The sequence below is a fragment of the Balaenoptera ricei genome, chromosome 12, assembly GCF_028023285.1.
Source record: "Balaenoptera ricei isolate mBalRic1 chromosome 12, mBalRic1.hap2, whole genome shotgun sequence".
NCBI classification, from domain to species: Eukaryota; Metazoa; Chordata; class Mammalia; order Artiodactyla; family Balaenopteridae; genus Balaenoptera; species Balaenoptera ricei.
In genome coordinates this window covers 21,758,950-21,785,715 of record NC_082650.1, presented here as the reverse complement: position 1 = coordinate 21,785,715, position 26,766 = coordinate 21,758,950, and the positions used below count along the sequence as shown (strand labels likewise).

Below are 26,766 nucleotides of genomic sequence, written 5' to 3'. Positions count from 1 at the left end.
TAAAGATGTCAAACTTTTGCCGGAACATATGCCAGTCTTACCACAAAAATAACGTCACCCATCACCCCTTTCCTCACCACACACAATTAACAGTTCACGGAGTAAGAAAAGAGTTGGCCGTTGTCTTCATAGATGAAGTCAATGTCGTCTCACTCCTTTGCCAAAAGGCAGGGAAAGCAGTTCCTGACAGCTCTTCTCCCCAGGGCTATTCAAGGCCAGTTGATGCAGAATGACTAGGAAGGACAAGCTTTGGCTTCAACGTGGATTTTTAACCAGGAATCTCACTACTTTAAAAAAGATGTTTAATTTTTTTTCAAAAAGAGCCTTGGCTTTTGCTATTTTTACTGACAGTCATTTTGAAAGTAGCAGTGCTTAAAACATTTTAAGTCTAGATATCTCTATGGAAACCCAAGAGAATTCACATTTTATGGCCAAATGACTACCTACCTAGATCCTCTCGGATCACTATAGGCCATCTGTGAAATCAGAAACATCTTAGACCTATTTTTCCAAAACTCTATCTTATCAGATATATAATTAAATTGGTATAATTATTAGTTTTGCTGAGGAAAAGATTAGGAGAGAACTTATTTCTGAGGCTGCCTTTTGATTTTTAAGACATCCCTATTTAAAATATTATTAGGAAAAGAATTTTGTAAAGAATTTTATAAATTTTGGCAGACGTAATAAAAGAGGAAGAACGCAATCAAATAATTTAACAGTTGCTTTGAAATATATGTCATTAATTTTTCTTCCCCCTCCTTTCCATCAATGTTGAATACATTTTCTTTTAAAAAATGTCACAGTTCCTCTCCCCAGACTGCATATTCTTTGCAAGGGAGGGGAGAAAAAACAATAATTATTTGGCGAAAAAATCAGATAACACTTTCACCAGGTGACCAAAATTAACATCACCAGCCAGGGACAGATGGCCTTTAGGGGCCTCCAGATGCGACACTCTGAGAAGAACATAACATCACCTAGAATACATAACCTGAATCTAATCATGAGGAAACACCATTATAAAAAAATAAAAAGAAAGGAGGTGGGGCAGAAGGGTTGTATTATTTTTAAAATGTCAATGTCACAAAAGACAAAGAAAGGCTGTGGAAATGTTCTAGAATAAAAGAAGCTAAAGATACATGAAAATCAGATGCAATATGTGACCTTACAATGGATCTGATATTGCAGGGGGGTGGGGAAAATTCTCTAAAGGAGGTGAAGGGGTCAACAGACAAAACTGGGATACAAATGGTATATTAAAGTATTGTAACAATATTAAATTTACTGACGTCAATAACTATACCATGATTATATGAGAATTATATAAGAATGTATGATGTATATAACTTTCTACTAAATGGTTCAGAAAAACATATATTGATATATATGTATTTTATATATATATATTTATATATACATATTTTTTACAGAGAGAATAGTATATATCAAATGATAAATCTAAAGGTATAAAATGTTAATAGGTTTAAGGAATAAGGGATATATAGGTATTTCTGCAACTTTTCTCTAAGTTTGAAGTTATTTCCAAATAGAGTTTAAAGAAAAATTAACAGTTCTTGCCTACGTTGGAGTTCTTGGCTATCTATTTTCTCTCCATGATATTCCAAATACAACACAGTATGGGAGAGTGCCAAGTCACAAGAAAACACAGATATTTTAACATGATCTTTTATCAGTGACTGAAGGTGCCAAAGCATTACACACCACCCATTCTCAGCAGAGTCCGGTGCACAGACCAGTAAACATTGGGTACTCCAGCAACTTAGATGCAATCATTTCCCACTAATTTCTCCAAACAAGGCTGTGATTCTAAAACCTCTGTGCATCCCACAACTTGCAGGATTATGTCATACACAAAACAAGCCTCTCAGCTGGTCTCTTTGACACACTCCATCAGTATCAATCACTTGGATTCAATCTTTCTAACTGCAGCATTTCAATATTTTAAGCCACGTCTAAGTAGCTAGAGAATGTGCCACTCAGGAAGCAGGATCACGTCATCATACATCCTCAACTCCTCACCACCACTGCTTAACTGCTGTCAAAATCCCACAGCCTTCACATCTGTGAGCCCACAATGGCCCTGTATCAGTGCTGGAGGTGCTGACCTCCCATCTTCAGTACTCCATCCAAACTGATTGTTCCCCAAAGCAATGGAGGGAACTGTGCCTAAGACCAAAAATTTAGGAGAGACTATTCTATAAGTCGATCACTGGAGAGAGAATCAAAAAAGTAATAACCAGAATTAAAATTTTCAGCCATCCTTAGGAATTTGGAACACTTACCCATTCTCCAAAACACAGCAAGGACAGAACATATGTATAGCGGTAAGTCTTTTCTGTCCTTCCCTCTTTTTAGTTTTATTATTTTCTTGATCCTTTTAGTAGTGACTATCTCTGGGTTAAAATACCCAGGTACTATTTGGCTTTGGCTTTTTATCCCAGATATTCTCCTTATTATTAATTTTTCCCTAAATTTCAATCAATAATTTTATTTAACAAATGTTTACCAAGAACCAACTTGACGTAAGATGCTTGGCTGGACTTAAAGGGTGGTACTCCCCAGAAAAAAGTTCCCAGGGTTTTTATCTACCAATAATCCCCAAGAAAATGACACGAAGACAATAAGTGCAATGAAGTCTGCTTGCAGAAAAGCATAAGCAGAAATGAATCATGACCAATGGCAAAAAGGAATAACCTAGTCAAAGCACTAAAATTTAATGAGAAGATCATTTTTAAAGTAGGTGAAATTGAAGGGAAGGTATATGTAACATTATTATAGATTTAAAATCATGCATATTCTTCTCCATAAAACTTCTCAAATGCAGATAAAAACACACATGTACAAAACCAAGCAATTATAAATCCTCTGAAGCATGTAACTGTGATTAACTGCTACTCTTGGCAATATAAAAATACTTTACCACAATTACATTCCAGCCTATAATGTAATTCAAAACAAACAAGTCAGAGACATCGCTCAAATGGCAGAACCAACAAATACAGATGCTTTGCATCAAGGAAATAAATCCACTGAAGAAATGCAACGGAGGAGCTGCCCTCCAGGGCCTGGAGCTGGGCTTCTGGTGGAACGGCGAGGCCCCCTTCTGGGCAGATGCAGAGCATCCCGGCATGGCTCTGCAAAGCTGCAGTTCATCAGAGGCAACCCCTGCCGCAGTCAGGAAGCATCGATACCTGGGACTTCCTGCTGTGGATACCCTTTGAGGGTTGTGCTCACACTTTCACATTTTAGTTTTGCTTTTTGTTTTGTTTTGTTTTTTGCCGCGCCACACGGCATGTAGGATCTTAGTTCCCTGACCAGGGAAGGAACCCTTGCCACCTGCAGTGCAAGTGAGGAGTCTTAACCACTGGACCTCCAGGGAAGTCCTTTTACATTTTAGATTTTAAATTCTAAATCTGGATTTTTATAAAGAGAAATAACTGTGTTTGATTTCAGATGAAACGAACCATAATTCTGCAACCAGCATTCCCACCACCAAATGGCATGCCCACCCCTTCTACCCTGTTCTGTTTCTTTTTGCCATAATTCTTATCACCCTCTAACATACTGTGTAATCTGTTATGTTCATTATCTGTCTCCTCCTCCTAGAATATGAGCTCCATGAGGGCAGGATTCTTTGTTTTGCTCACTGCTTCAGCGAACAAACAGAGCCTGGCACAGTATAGTTGCTCAATAACAAAGAAGGAGTTGTCCATTTATGCATTTCTTTTACTGTTAAGACTATTCATCTTCAAAGAAGGCATAAATAAGATTTTACAATAGCAGTATGCTGTAATTTTTAAATGATACTTAAGCACTTGTTTTAACAGTACGTATTTTCTCTAAATGCTTTATAAAAGCAAAAATCTGCTCTAAGGACCATAGAATCACGGTCTATATGTATATGATTCATATACAATTTCCAAGGAAGTCACATACTGCCCCCCACACCCTGGGAGAACATAGTGGCTGCCAAGAATAAAGGGTCTGAGTCTGAAAGGCCAGGCCTGGACCAGGTGTCCAAAGGGCACCGTGCTCCATGCAGACACACCAGGTAACTCAGTCCAGATATACACATCCTCTGAAAGTCAGCACTTTCCTGGACCGAGCATAACGATTTTGGCAGAAAGAGCAGGCACTGCTTACTAATTTCTAAAACGTCAATCTTTAATTTTTCCCCTTCTTAAAAATGTTCTTCCAGCTTGTGGAAAATCTAGGAGTTGTTTGCAGTTGTCAGATTTTTTAAAAGTGCTAATTTGTTCCCTTAACAGAGCAAATGATGAAAAACCATTTTCCCATGGATTAAGGACAATATATAAACATACGATTCAACAATGTCAACAGCTTTTTGTCCAAGGATGTCGTCCAGGAGCATGAGTCTTTCATTAGAACAAGTTCAGGATTTCTGACATTCCTTTTTCCGAACCTTTGATTTTGGTGCTGTGAAAAGAATAGAAAAGAAAAAGAGAAAATGAAGAGGTAGGCCCGTGCAGACTCTCTTCGTACTGATTTAAGTGAAGTACATACATACAGTAGCGGAAAACTGACCATTTGGATTTTCTTGTTTGTAGAAGGTCTTTAACATCTCCACTGCTTCCTCAGCCCGATATCCAGGGATGCACTGATGAAACGAGAAAGCTGAGAATGAATGTAGGCCTAGGAAAATGTGTATTGTATCCCACATAAACTGCAATATATACATAATTATGTAAACACATTTCCAATGTTAACACGCCTTGTGGATATTAGTAACATGGGTAAGGAAGCATATTTCCAAAAACAAAAATAGACATATGGTCTCAAACATCTCTCTCGATCAACTAATTATTATTTCTCAATCAACTACTGTGTGATCATAGTACAAATCACTAGCTATGTGATCTTGGGTAAGATACTTAAACTTTCTATGCTTCGGTTCCCTCATATGTAAAATACAGGGAATTATAGCAATTAACCCAAAAGGATTTTGTGAGGATTAAATGAGATTAGATAATATAACCCCTGTTAAATACCTGGCATATCATTAAGTGCTCACTAAGCACTAAGCTATTTTTATCTGCTGTTCTTTACTGGTGGCCCATTAAGTGTTTGATTCTATAGAGCTAGGGTTGGCAGTCCACAGCTAGAAATGGTCAGCTAAGAATGGTTTTTATATTTTTAAAGGGTTAAAAAAATAAATAATATGTGACAGAGATGTAAGTGGCTCACAAAGGCTAAGATATTTACCCTCAGGCTTTTTAAAGAAAAAAATCAGTCGATCCTTACCACAAAGGATTTTTTTTTAAGTGTTCAGTTTGTTCTATCTTTGGTAGATTCCTTCAGAGAAGTGATCAACATGTGAAAGAGTAAGAAATTGTAGTAACAGCAGGGGAATGAAACTTAAACTTGCCTTAACGATAGAGAATATTTAAAAAGAGTCAGCAGATCATCTCAGGGGAAGAGTAGGAATAGGCTTAGGTTGTGAGTGAGAAAACCAACTGATGGGGGTGGGGTGATTATTAAGGGAGTACAAGGAAAGAAACTAAAGCAATAAAAACGAAGTAAAAATATATAGGGCTTTGAAGGAGTTTGGACTTGTTACACCGCCCCCTTCAGAGGTGCAAGAAGTGATGCAATGAATGGAGGAGATTCCAGGGAATCTTCCATCTGGAAGCAGTGCCCAGGAGAGGATGGAGCCAGCACTGGGCCGGCGAGTGTGGTCCACTGCTCAAGATGAGCCTCCCTTTCTCTTGTGCTTCATTTGGCTCCTGCCTGGGCCCACAAAGCCTGCATAAACCTTCCCCAGCAAAACAACCTGCTACAAGTTCGATGTTTTTGGATTCCACATGTAAGGGAGATCATACAGTATTTGTCTTTCTCTGGCTTATTTTGCTCAGCATAACACCCTTGAGGTCCAGCCATGCTGTTGAAAATGGCAGAATTTCCTTCTTTTTTTATGGCTGAATAATATTCATATATATGACCATATATACAATACTTTCTTTATAGAAACAGAGAGTAGAACGGTGGTTGACAGGGGTGGAGGGGGTGGGGGAAATGGGGAGACTTTGGTCAAAGGGTACAAACTGTCAGTTATAAGAAGAGTAAGTTCCAGCATGGTGACTATAGAGAACAATACTGTATTGTATGCTTGAAAGTTGCTATGAGAGGGGAGCTTAAGTGTTCTCACCATAACGTAATAACAACAACAACAAAATAGTAGTTATGTGAAGTGAAGGATGTATGAACTAACCTTACTGTGGTATAAACATTTTGCTATATACGTGCATCAAATTATCACACTGTACACCTTATAATCACACAATGCTGTACGTCAACTATATCTCAATAAAGCTGGGAAAAAAAACCCCAATCATCTTCCTTCTACCCTGTCCCCCACGCAAGCTGATACCCTGCTCCTCCCAGAGAACATTCCCGAATCGTGGCCGTCACTTTTGCGGCTCTCGGTTCCTCCTCAACCTCATCCTCACTGGCTTGTGCTCCCAGGATTGCCCTCTTAGATATCTCAAGGGCCCCTGTTGACCAAAACACTGGTCTTTTCCCTCTCCTCAGCTCTCTGCAGTCGTGGAGACTACTGGCTACACTTGCTTCTCTTTAGAACCCTCTCCTCCCTTGGCTTCTCAGTACTTCATCTTCTAACCATGTTGGTGAGTACGGCGTTTCCTACACTGTTCAGTGTTCCTGTCCCCCGGGTCCCCCACCTCTCCTCATTGTCTCAGGAGCACCCAGCTGCACAAAGCACTCTCCTCTCAGGTAAAGTCAGAACCTTGGTTTTCCACCTTGGCTGCTCAGTGGAATCACTTGGGAGCTCACTGAAAAAAATACCAATGCTCCCCCTCCCTCCACGGCTTCCGATTCAGTGGGTCTGGGGTGGGGTCCAAGCACAGGCTTGGGTCCAAGCTCTCCAGGTGATTCTAATGTGCACTCAGGGACCAGACCCACTGAGTTACAGGTGGAGAAGGAAACTGCATCCCTCTAAGCTACCAAGGTAATCTTTTCCGGCATCTAGTATAGCTACAAATTTGTGGCTTTAACAAAAAGCACATATTCTTATTAAAATAATTTTTTTACACAAGGCAGGTAAAGTAAATTAATCACCATCTTCTTTGAAAAGAATAGTTCTCTAGGTCTCCTCTATGAACTTTAATGCTGCTTATAATACAGTATTAAAAGAATCTATAATTCTGCAATACAAAAACAGCATCGCACCTCCCACAGATTCCCGCCTCACCCCTACCCACACCCTAAGCCAGCCAAATAAAGGAAGAAAACACAGCATCCAGAACCCTGGGGGTATCGATAGTTTCTCTAGAATCTCAAAACACTGTAAAAAAAACCCCATATTTTGGCATCAAATCTGGAGATGTGGCTTCAAACCATGGCCATTCATTTTGATGGGGCCAATCTGGCCAGGTACACACACTGCAAGTGAACTTATTTTTTGGTTCAACCAGATCCTGTTGGACTCTGTGCAGGGACGTGCAGGAGAGGACGGTGTGCACTCAATGTCACCGGCATGTTGGTCAAAAATGTTCCCCCATGTCCGATATCAAATAGCTCATCTTTGTTCTGCCCAGAAGCTTTGAGAAATTCTTTAGATCTTTCTCATAAATGAAGTAGAGTCAGCAATTCACTTGCAAAGAGTTATGTAAGCAAAATTTGAGCTACTGATAGAAACAACTGGAAAAAGCAAATCACTTTGCAGATTTTTTTAATGATCAAACTAACTGTATTGCTTACTCTCCATCATTCTACTACAATTTCTTTTCTGATGTGATGTTAAAAGTCATCTATTCTCAAAAGTGCAGGAGTTGTTAAGAAAGCCAATGTTCAGCTGGGAAAACTCAAAATAGAATGTTTTCCAAATCTTGTTCTCAGTGGGATTCAGCCAAATTTAGCCCTTCATAGGTACTTAATATTCTCCCAAGAATATCTGAGGTCTTTGTTGTTAACTACCCACCATGTCCAGCAATTTGTTAAGTCCTTTTCTTTTTAAAGCATAATACTTTTAGGATTAACCTTACATCTGGAGAAAAAAACAATCAAACCAGTTTATGGAAACTGGTATTTGTCTACAGACCAAATGCTGAAATATAAATTCCTATTGCTCATAGCCTTAAACATAAAAACTTTGGGAGAAGTGGCAAGGTTAAAGGGAAAGTAGAATTTCTAAGTGGATTCTTGGGCCTGAGGGAAATTTCAACATTAAAAAGGCAGGAAAAAAAAAAAAATGAAAACAGGTATTGATTGCTAGACACCAAAAATAGTACAGGGCAATCAAGCAAAACGACTGACTTTGTGCAAAATTATTGTACATTCACTGTAAATAGCATCTACTGTCACAGAGCCTCACACAAACTTCGTACAGCGTAGAGCCAGGCACACGCATGGATGGAGAACGCCCACAGTGGCAGGGTCCTCAAACATAGCTGAAGGCATGGGTGAAGACTGTTAGAGGAAAACTCAGAAGGCTGGGGACTCTCCTTCTGGAGGGATTCTGTTAATTAAGAGAGCTGAGCACTCACCTGGAAATGATGACCTGTTGTCTTACACTGAGGCATCAATGACCTTGACCAGAGGTCCCAAGAGCCCACCTGGTTCTAGCGTGGCTTCTTGGTGTACTGAGCACACGCTAACTATTTGCAAGCCCATAGTGAGATCACAGTCATTAGGAAAAAAGTATAACAGTTCATGTTACCTGAAATGGTCTCCCAGTATTCGGTAGATCAGCAGAGGCAATATCTAGAACAGAGCCACAACCACCAAATCGTTCATTCTGACAGCCATAGACAACCAGCGGGATTTCTAAGGAAGAATTAAGGTCCTACAAAGAGTGTGCAGTTCAAGTGCCTATTGTGACAAAACTAGGGTGGGTTTATACCAGCTAGCCTGGAGAGGAAAGCCCATGCTACTCTTAAAAACAATTAAACTGGGACTTCCCTGGTGGTGCAGTGGTTAAGAATCCACCTGCCAACGCAGGGGACACGGGTTCGAGCCCTGGTCTGGGAAGATCCCACATGCCGCGGAGCAACTAAGCCCGTGCGCCACAACTACTGAGCCTGCGCTCTAGAGCCCGCGAGCCACAACTACTGAGCCCGCGTGCCACAACTACTGAAGCCCACGCGCCTAGAGCCCATGCTCCACAACGAGAAGCCACCGCAATGAGAAGCCCGCTCACCACAACGAAGAATAGCCCCCGCTCACCACAACTAGAGAAAGCCTGCATGCAGCAGCAAACCCCAACGCAGCCAAAAAATAAATTATCAAAAAAATAGCCACACTTATTAAAAAAAAATTAAACTTAGGCTTCGTCTTAAAAATCCAGTTACACAATCCAGTTACACAAAAGAAAGAGATTTAAAGAATATAGAAACTAATGTGTCACAACTGCAAACGTAATGAAAACTGACTGTGTAGCTGCTGAATGCTCAGAGCTCGGTTTTCTCTCTGATCTTTCCTAGATGATTTTTTGGACTCATTAGAGAATTGGAGCCAGAAAGGAGGCAGGAATTTAATCCAGGGATTTTCACCTCATAAAAATAATAGGTTTTTCCCTGTTCTTTCCTCAAACAAATACAACCTGTGACCTAGTACAAACCAGACTAAAGCAGAGCCACTCTGTAAGGCAGGATGGGCAGAGAGCTTATAAAGTGGAAATTGTACATATTTTCATACTCAAAACCCTCTCTATTATTTTTAAAGTGATTAAATGATTCACACACACAGCAAAATAAGTACATAAAAATATGCAAGTATGAAATTGAGTTGTTGAATTATCAAATAATTTTTTAAAATATCTTTAGAGGTTAACTCGCTGTATTCAGTATTTGTATCGCTTATTATGTGAAAGACAGAATTCAAAGAGCTGTAACTTTATCAATTTCCCATTTATTTACAATTATAGTATCATAAATGATTTGTTTTTTACTTTGTATTTACTTCTGACTTAAAATTTTTCAAGCCTCCTATGTGATAGGTATTCATGGCAAAAATAAACAATAAAAACATATTAACAGAGAAAGAAAAATTTTAAATCACCTATAATCTCTTCACTAAAGGCAAAACAGATGCATAGTCTTCAGATCTTTTCCTATGCACGCTGTTTTATAACCTAATTTATGGTTTACCTTTACACGACAGTTTGCCATGTGTTTCTTGCTCTAGCTTACTTAATAGTTATATGTTTATTGATATTAAAAATGAGGTAATTTTATTATTCAAAAATCTTTCCTAAAAATTTTTTGGCCAAGGGATACTGTATTTTATAATGTGCACCTCCTATAATTTGTTTCATAAGTCTCTGTTTTCATGTAGTAGAAATGGGTTATGTTTCTACTATAATGTTTGGCCATTTTCTAGTTCACAGGAAGAGTACGAGACATTAACCTGTGAAGTCAAAGGATACTCATCAGGCGGAGAGCGGCTGCGCACATGATACACGGCTCCACGGTGACGTACAGTACCGTGTGTTCAAACACCTCCAAAGGACTCTTGCCATGTCGACGACACCAATCTAGGGCCTGGTCGATGGCCACCATTTCTGCATGTCGAGTAGCCTGAAAGAAGAGGTGCTTGCATTGACCTTGTTGGCTACATGTAACTGAATTTTACAAATATTCAAAAGTAAATATGAAAAATAGGCCTATCATTTCTGCCAGCGTTTTAGCGAATAAAGGTTTCAGGACACCCTTAGCAGTTGACAGTGTATTTCCTAGTTCAAGTACCATAACCTCACCAACAAAAGACACCTAATCTGAGATGCCACACGAATTATGCTCTAATTTTAGTTAAGTACCTAAGTACTTTAGGGGACACTCTTTCAATTAAAATGCCATAGAGAGATAAGTCTCAAAAAAAAAAAAAAAGATGTGTCTATGGTTCCTGAATATTTCAGGGGACACTTGAAATTTTCCTAAGCATATGTTCCAGTTACGAGTATGTTTTCAAGGCGGTCACTGACCTCACTCTAAGCAAATCTATATTTAGAATGTCATCACTGGAATGTCATCCCTTGTATTTTCTTTGGGATGAGATTTTATATACTGGCAGACTCTAGAGAGAAGCAGAGATTTGGTATCAGTCTCAGATACCTCATGGGAGTAGTTGAGTAGAGGAGAAATCACATAGTCTGGAATCAACTACACTTCAATCTGAATCCTGACTGTGACGTTACTGATTATACAGCTCTGGGCAAGTTACATAGCTTCTCCAAGCCTTGGTTTCCCCAATGTAATACTGGATATACTGGTATCTACAACTCATAAAGTGATCTGAATTATATGAAGCACAATGACGCATAACGTGATATATGCACTCTGTTATGTGATAATTATTTATAATATTCATGATAATCATGTTTATCAATAAACTTACACGGAGTGTCAACTATGTATAAGCCACTGTGCTAAACTCTTTGTGGGAAAAAAAGTCTCTGTCCTCAACGAGGATACAATTTGATGGGACAAACAGAAAGGTGTTCATTTACCTGTGACATAGGGCAGGGTGGAAAGTGCTGGCACAGTGGCCAAGCTGCCATGGAAACCAGAGGCAGATCGGAGCATTGCTGGCCCAGAATTAATATAAACTCAGAGCTGGAAGGTGCTTTAGCAAAGAGGTTCCCATACATGACTGCATACCAGAACCAACTAGGGAGCTTAAAAAAGAAAAGTTTCCCCAACTCGGGTGCTTTTTAAAAATCAGATTCAGAACTACTGAATCAAATGTCCCCATAGTTCTCAAGAAATAATCGTTGACCTAAATCATCTCAATCAACTCTCTTACTGCTGAAGAACCAGAAGCTAAGCTACATTAGGAGCTACTAAAGACACACAGCTGGGAGAGGTGATGGTGGTCATGACAGAGGGTGATGGTATCAGAGCCAAAAGTAGGATTCGGGTCTCCTCATTTGGGGTCAAGAGTCTTTCTATACTGTGATTATAGGGTAATCTTCTATAGAGCATAGAAAACTAAAAATAAATCCAGGTTAATTTCAAGGTGTGGAAGAAACCCAGGTCACTGGGGTTTAGATGGATGTTGCTAGGACATTCAATGATCTCACATTAAAGATATTGTACTGAACTACAAAATACACATAGGGAGATATGACAATTATTTAAAACACAAAATTCTACTCCTGCATAAGTATCTGTATATTCACTAATTGCTGTATTATGGTTTATTACTTATCTCATAAGCATTTTGATATCCACATAACAATTGCTTCGTGAATCTGGGTTCCTATTTTGCTTGTGTTTCACTAAATCTGAGTTTTCTTTTTGATAGATGTGATGGACGAACTTTAAAGTCCTCACAGCACCAGTTCCAACACCAGCTTGTTCTCTGGCTCCCAAGTAAGATCAAGGTCTGTGTGAGGGGTATTAAAGTTATAAGCTATCCTTGGGTGCACCTAGCACTTTTTATAATCCTAAAACTTGATACTTCATTTATACTCACTGTGACACACTGTTGTGATACCATGTTCAGGAAGTGTTGCCTTAATTCATGAACTTCTCAACCTAACCACAATAAATTAAAGTCACACAAGCTTTTAAAGTGTACCTGTAGACAGAGACAGCAGGTGGTGGAGACTGTTTTTCACTGAATTATCTGATTTAGGAATAGCTTCCTTTATACAATCTTTTTATACCTCCATAGCTATCAACTGAGGGTGACTTTTTAATTTTCCAGGAAGAATACATTATTTAAAGGTACTAACGGATACGATATGAATTAAATTGATGTGTTTTATAAAGTAGAATTTTCATTAAAAAAATCAACATGTATCACTTTTATAATCAGAAAAAAAGGGCATTCAAAACAAGAGATGTTTAGGGAACCCATCCTTCCATTGATACTCACGGGACTCTACACAGACTCATCTTCTAGTCAACTACGATAAATTCATTCCACACCTACCATCACTTCCATATGTCTGCAATTATACTATTCAACTCACATACATTTTTGGTTTGATTAACTTCATTTCTTCCCTTCCCTACAACTTCATTGTTGTAGACCAAAAGGCAGCCAACAGGAACCTCAATATTTTCTAGGGCTTCTTTGGCCTGAAAGACAAAATGGAAAATCTAAGAGGTAATGTTTAAAACATGAAAAGATGGCAGGAGAGAAAAGATGCAGCCTGAGCAGTACACACATGTACAAACACCAGAACAAAGAAATGCAGGTCAGCTTTCCCTTTTCTCAAACATACTTTAGTATTTAGTGCCTTTGTTCTCTGTCGTATCCATATTAAGGAGACTCAGGAACAAATCCCCTTCATGGGTCCTGAGCCCTCTGACTTTTTTCTTCCCATTGGAAGCAGAAGTAATCAAAAGACTGCTATTGACTCTTTTTTTTTAATTGCCAGGGTCTATGCACCTTTTCTGAGATAGTGTATATATCTGCAAAGAGGTAGAAGAATAAGTAACATTTATAAATCTTTTGTTAAAATTCTTTCCTTGTTGAAATTCTACTTGTTTTTTTTGTTTCTTTAAAAATTAAAGAAAATATCCTCTAGAGTTCCAACAGCATAAAGGTGACCAGACTGGATATCTCCCTGTGCCCACAATTTCTGCTCGAAGTGAGACAATAAAAGTTTAGGAGCACTCTACACAAAGAAATAGCATAACCACTTTGGAAAACATTTTGGAAGTTTCTTTAAGAAGTAAACATACATATAGCCTGTGAACATATAGCCTATTCTACTCCTAAGTATTTATTTATTTATTTATTTTTTTAAATTTATTTATTTATTTATTTATTTATTTATTTATGGCTGTGTTGGGTCTTCGTTTCTGTGTGAAGGCTTTCACTAGTTGTGGCAGGCGGGGGCCACTCTTCATCGCGGTGCGCAGGCCTCTCACTATCGCGGCCTCTCTTGTTGCAGAGCACAGGCTCCAGACACGCAGGCTCAGTAGTTGTGGCTCACGGGCCCAGTTGCTCCGTGGCATGTGGGATCTTCCCAGACCAGGGCTCGAACCCGTGTCCCCTGCATTGGCAGGCAGATTCTCAACCACTGCGCCACCAGGGAAGCCCCTAAGTATTTATTTAAGAGAAGGGAATATACGTCCACCAAAAAACCTTGTAAAAGAATGTTCGTAACAGCTTGATTCATAATAGCCAAACTCTGGAAATAGCACAGGTGTCCATCAACAAAAGAATGAATAAACAAACTGGCATATGCACACAATGGAATACTATTCAGCAATAAAAAGAAACAAACTACTGATACACACACCAACATGGATGAATCTCAGACGTGTTAAGGTAAAAGAAGTCAAACACAAATCACGTGAAGTACTAGAACAGACTAAACTACTATGAAAGAAATTGGAACGGTGGTTGCTTCATGAAAGGGGATGTGTAGATTGGAAAGGGACACAAGGAAATTTTCTGTGGTGGTGAAAACTTTATCTTGATAAGGATGTGGCTTACACAGATGTCTGCATCACTCAAAACTGAATGAACAATACATTTAAGACCTGTGCATCTCACTGTATGTGAAGTACACCTCAACTGAAAAACACAAATGAGAAAAATAAGTTTAGGCATAGTTCCATCACCACCCCAGAAATGGCAAACCAATTATTATATTTGCAAAGTTTCCCCTCTATCAGAGGCTGTCCATTTTTCTTCTAGCGCTATGGCTGAGGGAACCCCAGCAGCTCCGGGGCCCAGGACAGCTAAGGAATACTTCTTCAGGCAGAGAGCAAAAACAGGCAGGTTACCTCTGGGATGCCCTGATACCACAGGTGAGAGAGAACTTTAAACGGGTGCAACCCTTGGACTAGTATACAATCACTGCCACCTCACTACAGTTAAAAAACCCAAATACAGCTGTTTCTAGAAAGGCACAGCATTTCCTACTTTGGCAGGCTGGAAGACCCTTTGCAAGACAAGACTCCCATTTAAGTGGAGGTATTTTCACACACCATAGGGCATATAAAGTGCCAAGTTGAAGACTTAGCGGAAAACAGTGTGTTCTATCTCCTGCACTAGCCTCTTGCTCCCAGCTACACTATTTATAGTAGCAATAACGTCCTATCATAATGCCAGCATGGGTTCCTTAGCTGCTTCAAGCGTGCTCAACTGCAACTTATCATTTGGCCAAAAGCGCTGAAAGGAGAGGCACATGGTGGGAGCATTTTGTACTTCTCTCCCATCTGGAGTGGTGGGATAGAGCTGGGGCATGGAGAGGTGTAAACAGACAGTATCTGAAACAATAAGACCGCATTCTTCAGAATTGTGTCATGAACTACCCACAGGCTAGTGCTGTCCCAGTTCTGTAAAAACAGTTAAAGCATACCCAGTTAATGCAAAGTTTGAAAGACTGAAGAGTTCCAAGGTTTGGTGATTATATACAAATAAATATACAAATGCACCACAGGCTACTATAGAAAGGAAAGCCAGGAGGAGGACTGACAGCTGGGGAGGGTGGAGACTAAGTACTGGTGCAGTTAAGGCAATCATCGCACAAAGAATGAAATTTAAAGTAAGCTTAAATCACCATTCTGACTTAACTACACCAGTTTTTGAACTTTATATAAATGGACTCACGGCGTATGTATTTTGTTTCCAGCTGCTTTTGTTTCACATATGTTTTTGAGTTGCATCCATGTTCATTCCTGTAACTGTCGTTCACTTTCATTGCCCTATAATATTACTTTGTATGTATATACCACAGTTTATTTATACAATCTGTTGATAGATGTTTGGGTTGTTTCCACTTCATGATTATTACTAATAATGCTGTATGAACATGTTTATACCTGTCTCTTCAGGTACTATTAATTTCTGTTGAGTATATACCTAACAGTAAATTTACTGGGTTAGAGGCTATGTGTGTGTTTGCCTTTAGTACAATAGATACTGCCAGCTTCCCAAAGTGGTTGGAATAATTTACATTCCCATGAACAGTGTGTGAGAGTTCCCGTTGCTCTACATCCTCACTGACAACTGGAATTGCTAATATTATTTATTTTGGATATTCTGATGGATATGAGGTAGTGTTTGTGGTTTTAATTTTCATTTCCCTGGTGAGTTAAGAGGTTTACCATTTTTTCGTAAGCTTATTGACATTTGGATATCTCTTGTGAAGTTCCTGTTCAAATATTTTGATCAGTTTTGCTTTGTGTTGTTTGTCTTCACAAAAATAAAAAATTAATTGAAGGAAAATAAAATAAAATAAGCTTAGGATGACACATAACCTGGGGTACACAAGAGAGACAAATCATTTTTTCATCCATCAAGTATTTGTTGAGCATCTTGAGACAGGAAAGTTACCCTGGGTTATTCAGGTGGCCCTAAATGCAATCATAAGTGTCCTTATGAGAGAGGCAGAGAGAAATTTGACACATAAAGTATAAAGCACTGTGATGATGGAAGCAGAGACAGAGAGTTGAAGATGCTATGCTATTGACTTTGAAGATGGCGGAAGGAGCCAAGAACCAAGCAAGGAATGTCGCTCCAGAAGCTGCAAAAGGCAAGGAGACATATTCTCCTCTAGAGTCTCCAGAGGGCGCACAGCCCCACTGACAATTGGTTTTGGCACAGTGAAACTCAGTGTGGACTCTGGGCCTCCAGAACCATAAGAGAATAAACTTGTGTTGTTTTTAGCTATCAAGTGTACAGTAATTTGTTACAGCACCCATAGGAAACTAATACACCCTGTTAAGAGGAAGAAAAGATAAGCTAAAACTGGAAGAAAATATTTACAAACCACATATTCAACAAAAGTCTAGATCTGGACTATGTAAAGAATGCTCAAAATTCAACAGTTAAAAAAAACTGTTAGAAAATGGGCAACAGATATTTAAAGACATTTTATCAAAGAGGGCGTACAGATGGCAAATAAGCACATGAAAAGATGGTCACAACATCAGCCATTAGGGAATGCAAATTAAAACCACAGTGAGATTATCACTACACACTTACCAGAATGGCTAAAATAAAAAGTATCAACGCCAAATACCAGCAAGGCAGAGAAACAGGATCGCTCATATATTGCCAGTAGGAATGTAAAATGGTACAGCCACCCTGGGAGACTGTTCGGTAGTTCCTTAAAAAGCTAAACATGCACTTAACATATGACCCAACAATTGCACTCCTGGGCATTTATTTACCCAGGGAAATGAAACCTTATGTTCATATAATACACAATTTTGTATACAGACATGAATGTTCATAGGAGTTTTATTCATAATAGCCAAAAACTGGAAATGACTCAAATGTCCTTCAAAGGGTGACTGGTTAGACAAAGTGTGCTACATCTATCCATGGAAAACTACACAGCAATAAAAAGGAATCAACTATTAATTGACTCAAAACTTGGATGGATCTCAAGGAAATTATGTTGAATGGAAAAAAAAAATCCCCAAAGGTGACATATTCATGTATAAAACATTCTTGAATGACAAAACCACAGGTATGGAGAACAGATTAATGACTGCCGGGGTTTAGGGTTTGGGAGGGATGGTGGCTATAAAGAGGTAGCATGAGGAAGCCTTGTGGTGATGGAGCCGTTCTGGTGGTGATTACACAAAACTAAACAGGTGACAAAATTGCATAGAACTACACAGACACACAGACACACGCACATACACAAACAGTTTAAGGTTAGCACATGAAGGTGATGAAATCTGAACAAGCCCTGCAGACTGGGTCAATGCCACTTTCCTGGCTCTAATATTTCACTACAGTTACGGAAGATGTTACCATTGGAGGGAACTGCCTGAAGGGTATGTGGGCCTTCTCTGTATACTCTGTGTATTCATTCCTATGAATCTGTAATTATTTCAAATTGAAACGTTAAAAAAAATAAAGGTGGAATAAACAGAGAAGGCTCTTAACAATGGCGATTAAAAGAGGTGCCTACTGAGGTAGGAGGAAAACCAGGAGTGTCTGGTGTTATGGAAAATCCAAGGAAAAAACTAGGCCAAGAAAGAAGGGTCAATTTGGGCGGAATGGAGGGAATGAAACCAGTGACCTGAAGAGTGACTTATCTATAAGTTACATTTCTAGTTTCTATTACAACAGACTGTTATGTCTACATCTCAAGTGTTCTGATTCTGAGCTTGCAAATAATAAGAGCTTAGAGCTCACTGAAAAACTTACCTTGATCCAGGACTATTTTAAGCACTGTATTAATTCATTTAGTTTATAACCCTATGAGACCGGTTCCGTGAGCTTCCCCATTTTACAGATGAGGAGACGGAGCCATGGGAAGGTTATGGAATTAGCCCCTGTAAGAGGCTAGGACTAGAGCCCAGGCAATCTGGCTCCATCCACTCACTTGTTTGACAAGTCTTTGTGGAGCACCTACCAGATGTCAGGTTCCTGGGCTCTCTGCCATGGCTCTGTCTCTAATTTCTACTGTAGTCACCGCTGATCAGCTACTTTATCAGTGTTTGGGTTCTTAGTAGGTCTAGTTCAAGGGACAAAAGGAGAGGGGACATTTAGCAAGAGAGTGAGGCATAGAAAGTTTAAAGATTAAAAAAAAACTGCAAGAGTAAACAAATGGGGAGCCATGTGACAAGGACATTCTGTAAAACTAACTCCTGAAGGATTCTATGTGAGGCTATGTGGCCATTTCAAACGTGCACAAGAGAATCCAAGAGCAAGAGGAGAGTCAGCTCTACCCACCACCAGAGCCTCCCATCAAGCCTCTTAGATAGCCTCAAACACCAGAGGGCAGACAGCAGAAGCAAGAAAAACTACAATCCTGCAGCCTGTGGACCAAAAACCACAGTTACAGAAAGATAGACAAGATGAAAAGGCAGAGGGCTATGTACCAGATGAAGGAACAAGAAAAAACCCCAGAAAAACAACTAAATGAAGTGGAGATAGGCAACCTTCCAGAAAAAGAATTCAGCATAACGATAGTGAAGATGATCCAGGACCTTGGAATAAGAATGGAGGCAAAGATTGAGAAGATGCAAGAAATGATTAACAAAGACCTAGAAGAATTAAAGAACAAACAAACAGAGATGACCAATACAATAACTGAAATGAAAACTACACTAGAAGGAATCAATAGCAGAATAACTGAGGCAGAAGAACGGATAAGTGACCTGGAAGACAGAATGGTGGAATTCACTGCTGCGGAACAGACTAAAGAAAAAAGAATGAAAAGAAATGAAGACAGCTTAAGAGACCTCTGGGACAACATTAAACGCAACAACATTCGCATTATAGGGGTCCCAGAAGGTGAAGAGAGAGAGAAAGGACCAGAGAAAATATTTGAAGAGATTATAGTCGAAAACTTCCCTAACATGGGAAAGGAAATAGCCACCCAAGTCCAGGAAGCGCAGAGAGTCCCATACAGGATAAACCCAAGGAGAAACACGCCGAGACACATAGTAATCAAAGTGGCAAAAATTAAAGACAAAGAAAAATTATTGAAAGCAGCAAGGGAAAAATGACAAATAACATACAAGGGAACTCCCATAAGGTTAACAGCTGATTTCTCAGCAGAAACTCTGCAAGCCAGAAGGGAGTGGCATGATATACTTAAAGTGATGAAAGGGAAGAACCTACAACCAAGATTACTCTACCCGGCAAGGATCTCATTTAGATTTGATGGAGAAATCAAAAGCTTTGCAGACAAGCAAAAGCTAAGAGAATTCAGCACCACCAAACCAGCTCTACAACAAATGCTAAAGGAACTTCTCTAAGTGGGAAACACAAGAGAAGAAAAGGACCTACAAAAACAAACCCAAAACAATTAAGAAAATGGTCATAGGAACATACATATCGATAATTACCTTAAACGTGAATGGATTAAATGCCCCAACCAAAAGACATAGACTGGCTGAATGGATACAAAAACAAGACCCATATATATGCTGTCTACAAGAGACCCACTTTAGACCTAGGGACACATACAGAATGAAAGTGAGGGGATGGAAAAAGATATTCCATGCAAATGGAAATCAAAAGAAAGCTGGAGTAGCTATACTCATATCAGATAAAATAGACTTTAAAATAAAGAATGTTACAAGAGACAAGGAAGGACACTACATAATGATCAAGGGATCAATCCAAGAAGAAGATATAACAATTATAAATATATATGCACCCAACATAGGAGCACCTCAATACATAAGGCAACTGCTAACAGCTATAAAAGAGGAAATTGACAGTAACACAATCATAGTGGGGGACTTTAACACCTCACTTACACCAATGGACAGATCATCCAAAATGAAAATAAATAAGGAAACAGAAGCTTTAAATGACACAATAGACCAGATAGATTTAATTGATATATATAGGACATTCCATCCAAAAACAGCAGATTACACGTTCTTCTCAAGTGCGCACGGAACATTCTCCAGGATAGATCACATCTTGGGTCACAAATCAAGCCTCAGTAAATTTAAGAAAATTGAAATCATATCAAGCATCTTTTCTGACCACAATGCTATGAGATTAGAAATGAATTACAGGGAAAAAAACGTAAAAAAGACAAACACATGGAGGCTAAACAATACATTACTAAATAACCAAGAGATCACTGAAGAAATCAAAGAGGAAATAAAAAAATACCTAGAGACAAATGACAATGAAAACACGACGACCCAAAACCTCTGGGATGCAGCGAAAGCAGTTCTAAGAGGGAAGTTTATAGCTATACAAGCCTACCTAAAGAAACAAGAAAAATCTCAAATAAACAATCTAACCTTACACCTAAAGAAACTAGAGAAAGAAGAACAAACAAAACCCAAAGTTAGCAGAAGGAAAGAAATCATAAAGATCAGAGCAGAAATAAATGAAATAGAAACAAAGAAAACAATAGCAAAGATCAATAAAACTAAAAGTTGGTTCTTTGAGAAGATAAACAAAATTGATAAGCCATTAGCCAGACTCATCAAGAAAAAGAGGGAGAGGACTCAAATCAATAAAATCAGAAATGAAAAAGGAGAAGTTACAACAGACACCACAGAAATACAAAGCATCCTAAGAGACTACTACAAGCAACTTTATGCCAATAAAATGGACAACCTGGAAGAAATGGACAAATTTTTAGAAAGGTATAACCTTCCAAGACTGAACCAGGAAGAAACAGAAAATATGAACAGACCAATCACAAGTAATGAAATTGAAACTGTGATTAAAAATCTTCCAACAAACAAAAGTCCAGGACCAGATGGCTTCACAGGTGAATTCTATCAAACATTTAGAGAAGAGCTAACACCCATCCTTCTCAAACTCTTCCAAAAAATTGCAGAGGAAGGAACACTCCCAAACTCATTCTATGAGGCCACCATCACCCTGATACCAAAACCAGACAAAGACACTACAAAAAAAGAAAATTACAGACCAATATCACTGATGAATATAGATGCAAAAATCCTCAACAAAATACTAGCAAACAGAATCCAACAACACATTAAAAGGATCATACACCACGATCAAGTGGGATTTATCCCAGGGATGCAAGGATTCTTCAATATACGCAAATCAATCAATGTGATACACCATATTAACAAATTGAAGAGGAAAAACCATATGATCATCTCAATAGATGCAGAAAAAGCTTTCGACAAAATTCAACACCCATTTATGATAAAAACTCTCCAGAAAGTGGGCATAGAGGGAACCTACCTCAACATAATAAAGGCCATATATGACAAACCCACAGCAAACATCATTCTCAATGGTGAAAAACTGAAAGCATTTCCTCTAAGATCAGGAACGAGACAAGGATGTCCACTCTCACCACTATTATTCAACATAGTTCTGGAAGTCCTAGCCACAGCAATCAGAGAAGAAAAAGAAATAAAAGGAATACAAATTGGAAAAGAAGAAGTAAAACTGTCACTCTTCACAGATGACATGATACTATACATAGAGAATCCTAAAACTGCCACCAGAAAACTGCTAGAGCTAATTAATGAATATGGTAAAGTTGCAGGATACAAAATTAATGCACAGAAATCTCTTGCATTCCTAAACACTAATGATGAAAAATCTGAAAGAGAAATTATGGAAACACTCCCATTTACCATTGCAACAAAAAGAATAAAATATCTAGGAATAAACCTACCTAGGGAGACAAAAGACCTGTATGCAGAAAACTGTAAGACACTGATGAAAGAAATTAAAGATGATACCAACAGATGGAGAGATATACCATGTTCTTGGATTGGAAGAATCAACATTGTGAAAATGAGTATACTACCCAAAGCAATCTACAGATTCAATGCAATCCCTATCAAATTACCAATGGCATTTTTTACGGAGCTAGAACAAATCATCTTAAAATTTGTAGGGAGACACAAAAGACCCCGAATAGCCAAAGCAGTCTTGAGGGAAAAAAACGGAGCTGGAGGAATCAGACTCCCTGACTTCAGACTATACTACAAAGCTACAGTAATCAAGACAGTATGGTACTGGCACAAAAACAGAAACATAGATCAATGGAACAAGATAGAAAGCCCAGAGATAAACCCATGCACCTATGGTCAACTAATCTATGACAAAGGAGGCAAAGATATACAATGGAGAAAAGACAGTCTCTTCAATAAGTGGTGCTGGGAAAACTGGACAGCTACATGTAAAAGAATGAAATTAGAATACTCCCTAACACCATACACAAAAATAAACTCAAAATGGATTAGAGACCTAAATATAAGACTGGACACTATAAAACTCTTAGAGGAAAACATAGGAAGAACACTCTTTGACATAAATCACAGCAAGATCTTTTTGGATCCACCTCCTAGAGTAATGGAAATAAAAACAAAAATAAACAAATGGGACCTAATGAAACTTCAAAGCTTTTGCACAGCAAAGGAAACCATAAACAAGACAAAAAGACAACCCTCAGAATGGGAGAAAATATTTGCAAACGAATCAACGGACAAAGGATTAATCTCCAAAATATATAAACAGCTCATTCAGCTCAATATTAAAGAAACAAACACCCCAATCCAAAAATGGGCAGAAGACCTAAATAGACATTTCTCCAAAGAAGACATACAGACGGCCACGAAGCACATGAAAAGATGCTCAACATCATTAATTATTAGAGAAATGCAAATCAAAACTACAATGAGGTATCACCTCACTCCTGTTAGAATGGGCATCATCAGAAAATCTACAAACAACAAATGCTGGAGAGGGTGTGGAGAAAAGGGAACCCTCTTGCACTGTTGGTGGGAATGTAAATTGATACAGCCACTATGGAGAACAATATGGAGGTTCCTTAAAAAACTAAAAATAGAATTACCATATGACCCAGCAATCCCACTACTGGGCATATACCCAGAGAAAACCGTAATTCAAAAAGACACATGCACCCGAATGTTCATTGCAGCACTATTTACAATAGCCAGGTCATGGAAGCAACCTAAATGCCCAGCAACAGACGAATGGATAAAGAAGTTGTGGTACATATATACAATGGAATATTACTCAGCCATAAAAAGGAACGAAATTGAGTCATTTGTTGAGAAGTGGATGGATCTAGAGACTGTCATACAGAGTGAAGTAAGTCAGAAAGAGAAAAACAAATATCGTATATTAATGCATGTATGTGGAACCTAGAAAAATGGTACAGATGAGCTGGTTTGCAGGGCAGAAGTTGAGACACAGATGTAGAGAATGGACATATGGACACCAAGGGGGGAAAACTGCAGTGGGGTGGGGATGGTGGTGTGCTGAATTGGGCGATTGGGATTGACATGTATACACTGATGTGTATGAAATTGATGCCTAATAAGAACCTGCAGTATAAAACAACAAACAAACAAAACAACTAATACTAAACTTTCATTGGGTTATTTGTATGGAAATATGTTAATATAAATGTTTCAGACATTACATGAAATTTCTAAAAATCTTATATTTGTATTTGTATGGAAATATGTTAATATAAATGTTTCAGACATTACATGAAATTTCTAAAAATCTTATATTTGTATTTGTATGGAAATATGTACGGAAATATGTTAATATAAATGTTTCAGACATTACATGAAATTTCTAAAAAAAAAAAAAAAGACTCAAATGTTTAGTCCAGAAGTCTAGAGAATAGTACAAAGATATGAAAGGATGGAAAGAAAACATATTTCTGATACACAAAGTGGAAAAGCTCAATGACTGATTAAACTTAGCTGTTTATGGAACCACTATTGAGTCCTCTATGACAGCAACTCTCAAAATTTCATCTACACAAGCTCCACATATATACTCTGAGGAGAGCTCCTGAAGCAAATGAAAATAAACGGAAGAGACCACGAATTCCCAGTATTCCAGCATTCCCTGGCCTCCAGGTCTCTCGCCCATAGAAAGATATAAACGCAGCTTAATCTGAGATATTTTAGCCTTCATGTGCATTTATTATCATCCTCACTACTTATTAAGATGCTTCCCAAGGGGGCTTCCCAAGGGGGCTTCCCTGGTGGCTTCCCTGGTGGCGCAGTGGTTGAGAATTCGCCTGCCAATGCAGGGGACATGGGTTCGAGCCCTGGTCTGGGAAGATCCCACATGCCGCGGAGCAACTAGGCCCGTGAGCCACAACCACTGAGCCTGCGCGTCTGGAGCCTGCGCCGCAACAAGAGAGGCCACGACAGTGAGAGGCCCGCGCACCGCGATGAAGAGTGGCCCCCGCTCGCCGCACCTGGAGAAAGCCCTCGCACAGAAACGAAGACTCAACACAGCCAAAAATAAATAAAATAAATAAATGAATTAAAAAAAAAAAAAAAAAAGATGCTGCCCAGGGACTTCCCTGGCCGTGCAGTGGTTAAGACTCTGCGCTCCCACTGCAGTGGGCACGGGTTTGATCGCTGGTGGGGTAACCAAGATCCCACACGCCGCGTAGCGCGGCCGGAAAAAAAAAGACGCTGCCAGGCATGTGATATTATTGAAATGATTTGGGGTAAGGAGAGTGAGATTTTTGATATCACATGAAAACTTGTCTCCAACTTGGAGAATTTAGTAACATAAAAGGAGTTCAGGACAAACAACTCCATATTACAAATTACAAATTAATTATTTAAAGGCACATGTGAACATTAAAGTATCAGACAGAAAGTTATGCATCCTGTAAGTTTAATGGGGGAAATAAATTTTGAAGTGGGCTTAAAGAGTGGGTCATGAAATCAAATCAGGGGTGATGACCAGCATTTTTTTTTTTTTCCAAAATGCAATGAAAGAGAAATACCAGGAAAACTGTACATAGGAAGATTAAGTACTGTTCTATAAAACTTTTGTTTCAATTTTATCTATGTGTGTGTTTACGGGAATGTAATACAAAATAGATTTTTTTCTTACTGTGAGCCACTTTCAAAAGAGTATGAGAAACAAGTTTAAAAGAACATATGCATATATGTGTGTGTGTGTGCATGATTTATATACATATACATATATGCCAAATACACTTTTATCCCTATTAAAGAGTTCGCTGGGACACGTAAGTATGGCTAAAGCTTGGATTATACACAAATCTTATTAGAGCCCTCCTTAATCAGGAATCCCTCCTTAATCAGGAGTCCTGAAGGGAGCGAGGGAAGTGAAAGGATGGATGGATGGATGAGAATCTGGCTGTTCAGGGACTTGTTTTTACCCTGCTCTCTACCGGAAACATCCTCAGCTTCCTTCCTTCTACTAGATAGATTCAAGAGGTCATAAATACAAAATAATGTGACTTCGAGGATTTGCGAACGTCCACAGGAAACAAGGGGACGCAGCACGCCCGTGCCAGCAGCCCCCGAATAGGGATGTTTGGCGCATACTTCAAACAAGTGAAAAAGAAATAATTTCTGTATTTCCTCTCTTCCTTTCCTCAGAACCACTGTAAGAATGGGCTAAAGAACATTTCAGGACAGTAAAGCCAGCTGTTTACCCAGAGAAGGCGAGCGCCATCGAGATTACTGAGACCAGAAAGCACCCCCGGGGACGTTTACTCAAATGCTTGGGTCAGGATAAGCCGGAGAAAATTCCCACCCTATACATCCACGTCCCGACCCCTCACCATTTGCATCGCCTGTTCCATCCACTTTTCGGTCTCCTCCGCCAACACAGAGCACGCGCCGCCGGTAGTCTGCGTGAACCCTACCTTCGCCTCCATACTGCACCGGGGCGGCCTCGCTCAGCGACAGAGGCCGCGGCGGAGGAGGAGCGCTGGCAACGGAACGCGGCGGGGCGGGCTGTCGTTTCCGGGGGAATCGAACTGTGAGGCACTCGGGAGCGAATTCTAGACGGACCTCGGCGCCCCAGGCTAGTGAACGGCGGCGGCGGCGTGCCGGCAGCAACAGAAAGCGCAGCTGCTCAGCTGCAGTCCACGCCCCCTTCCCGCTCCGGTGACAGTCTCTGCGGAAAGTCGCGTTCGTGATTTTTGGAGAGCACCGAGTGGGACGACGGCGGTCCAGCCGGGTCGTCCGTGCCAGGCGACGAAGAAACGTTTTCCTGGTGAACCATTCCTCCTTCCCTTTAGGCAGCCCGCACCCCCAGGGCCTGAAGATGCTGAGATCTACGTGGAATTTTCTGAAACGTCACAAAAAGAAATGCATCTTCCTGGGTACGGTCCTCGGAGGTGGGTGACAGCGTTCTTGGAAAGGGGCATAGGGAGGAGGGGGTGGGAGAGAGGTGTCTGTCTTCTAAAATAGAGGTGGAGGGATCATGGCCCAGGATTCGTTCAACCGTGGGACGGGGAACCGGGTGACAAACCTCCAGGATTCTTTACATCTCTGCAGTTGTGAAATTTGTGCCCTTTACCCTGACACTGCCGCTTACTCTTTTTCT

At 39.6% G+C, this 26,766-nt stretch overlaps 2 protein-coding genes across 8 annotated transcripts in view; one reads left to right on the top strand and one right to left on the bottom strand.

Annotated features, from left to right (window-relative positions):
• The window catches only part of ADAT2 (adenosine deaminase tRNA specific 2), a 79,835-nt gene extending 53,698 nt beyond the window's left edge, over positions 1-26,137 (bottom strand). For 6 of the 7 annotated variants that reach the window (XR_009506250.1, XR_009506251.1, XR_009506253.1 and 3 more), the window contains exons 1-6: positions 25,997-26,137; positions 12,981-13,085; positions 10,427-10,577; positions 8,720-8,826; positions 4,570-4,642; positions 4,347-4,461 (exon numbers count right to left, since the gene is read on the bottom strand). Coding sequence is in view for 1 of the 7 variants with exons in the window: in XM_059941906.1 (XP_059797889.1) it covers positions 4,418-4,461; positions 4,570-4,642; positions 8,720-8,826; positions 10,427-10,577; positions 12,981-13,085; positions 25,997-26,092 (576 nt within the window). In the remaining 6 variants the exon portion in view is untranslated. Of the gene's footprint in view, positions 1-3,729; positions 4,462-4,569; positions 4,643-8,719; positions 8,827-10,426; positions 10,578-12,980; positions 13,086-25,996 lie in introns of those variants that run through there. The other variant, XM_059941906.1, reaches the window with a different exon arrangement.
• A 67-nt stretch (positions 26,138-26,204) lies between these two features.
• Positions 26,205-26,766, top strand: part of PEX3 (peroxisomal biogenesis factor 3) — a 34,793-nt gene continuing 34,231 nt past the window's right edge. The window contains exon 1 of the mRNA XM_059941081.1: positions 26,205-26,557. Within this exon, the coding sequence (XP_059797064.1) occupies positions 26,485-26,557 (73 nt within the window). The 5' untranslated portion in view covers positions 26,205-26,484. The remainder of the gene's footprint in view (positions 26,558-26,766) is intronic.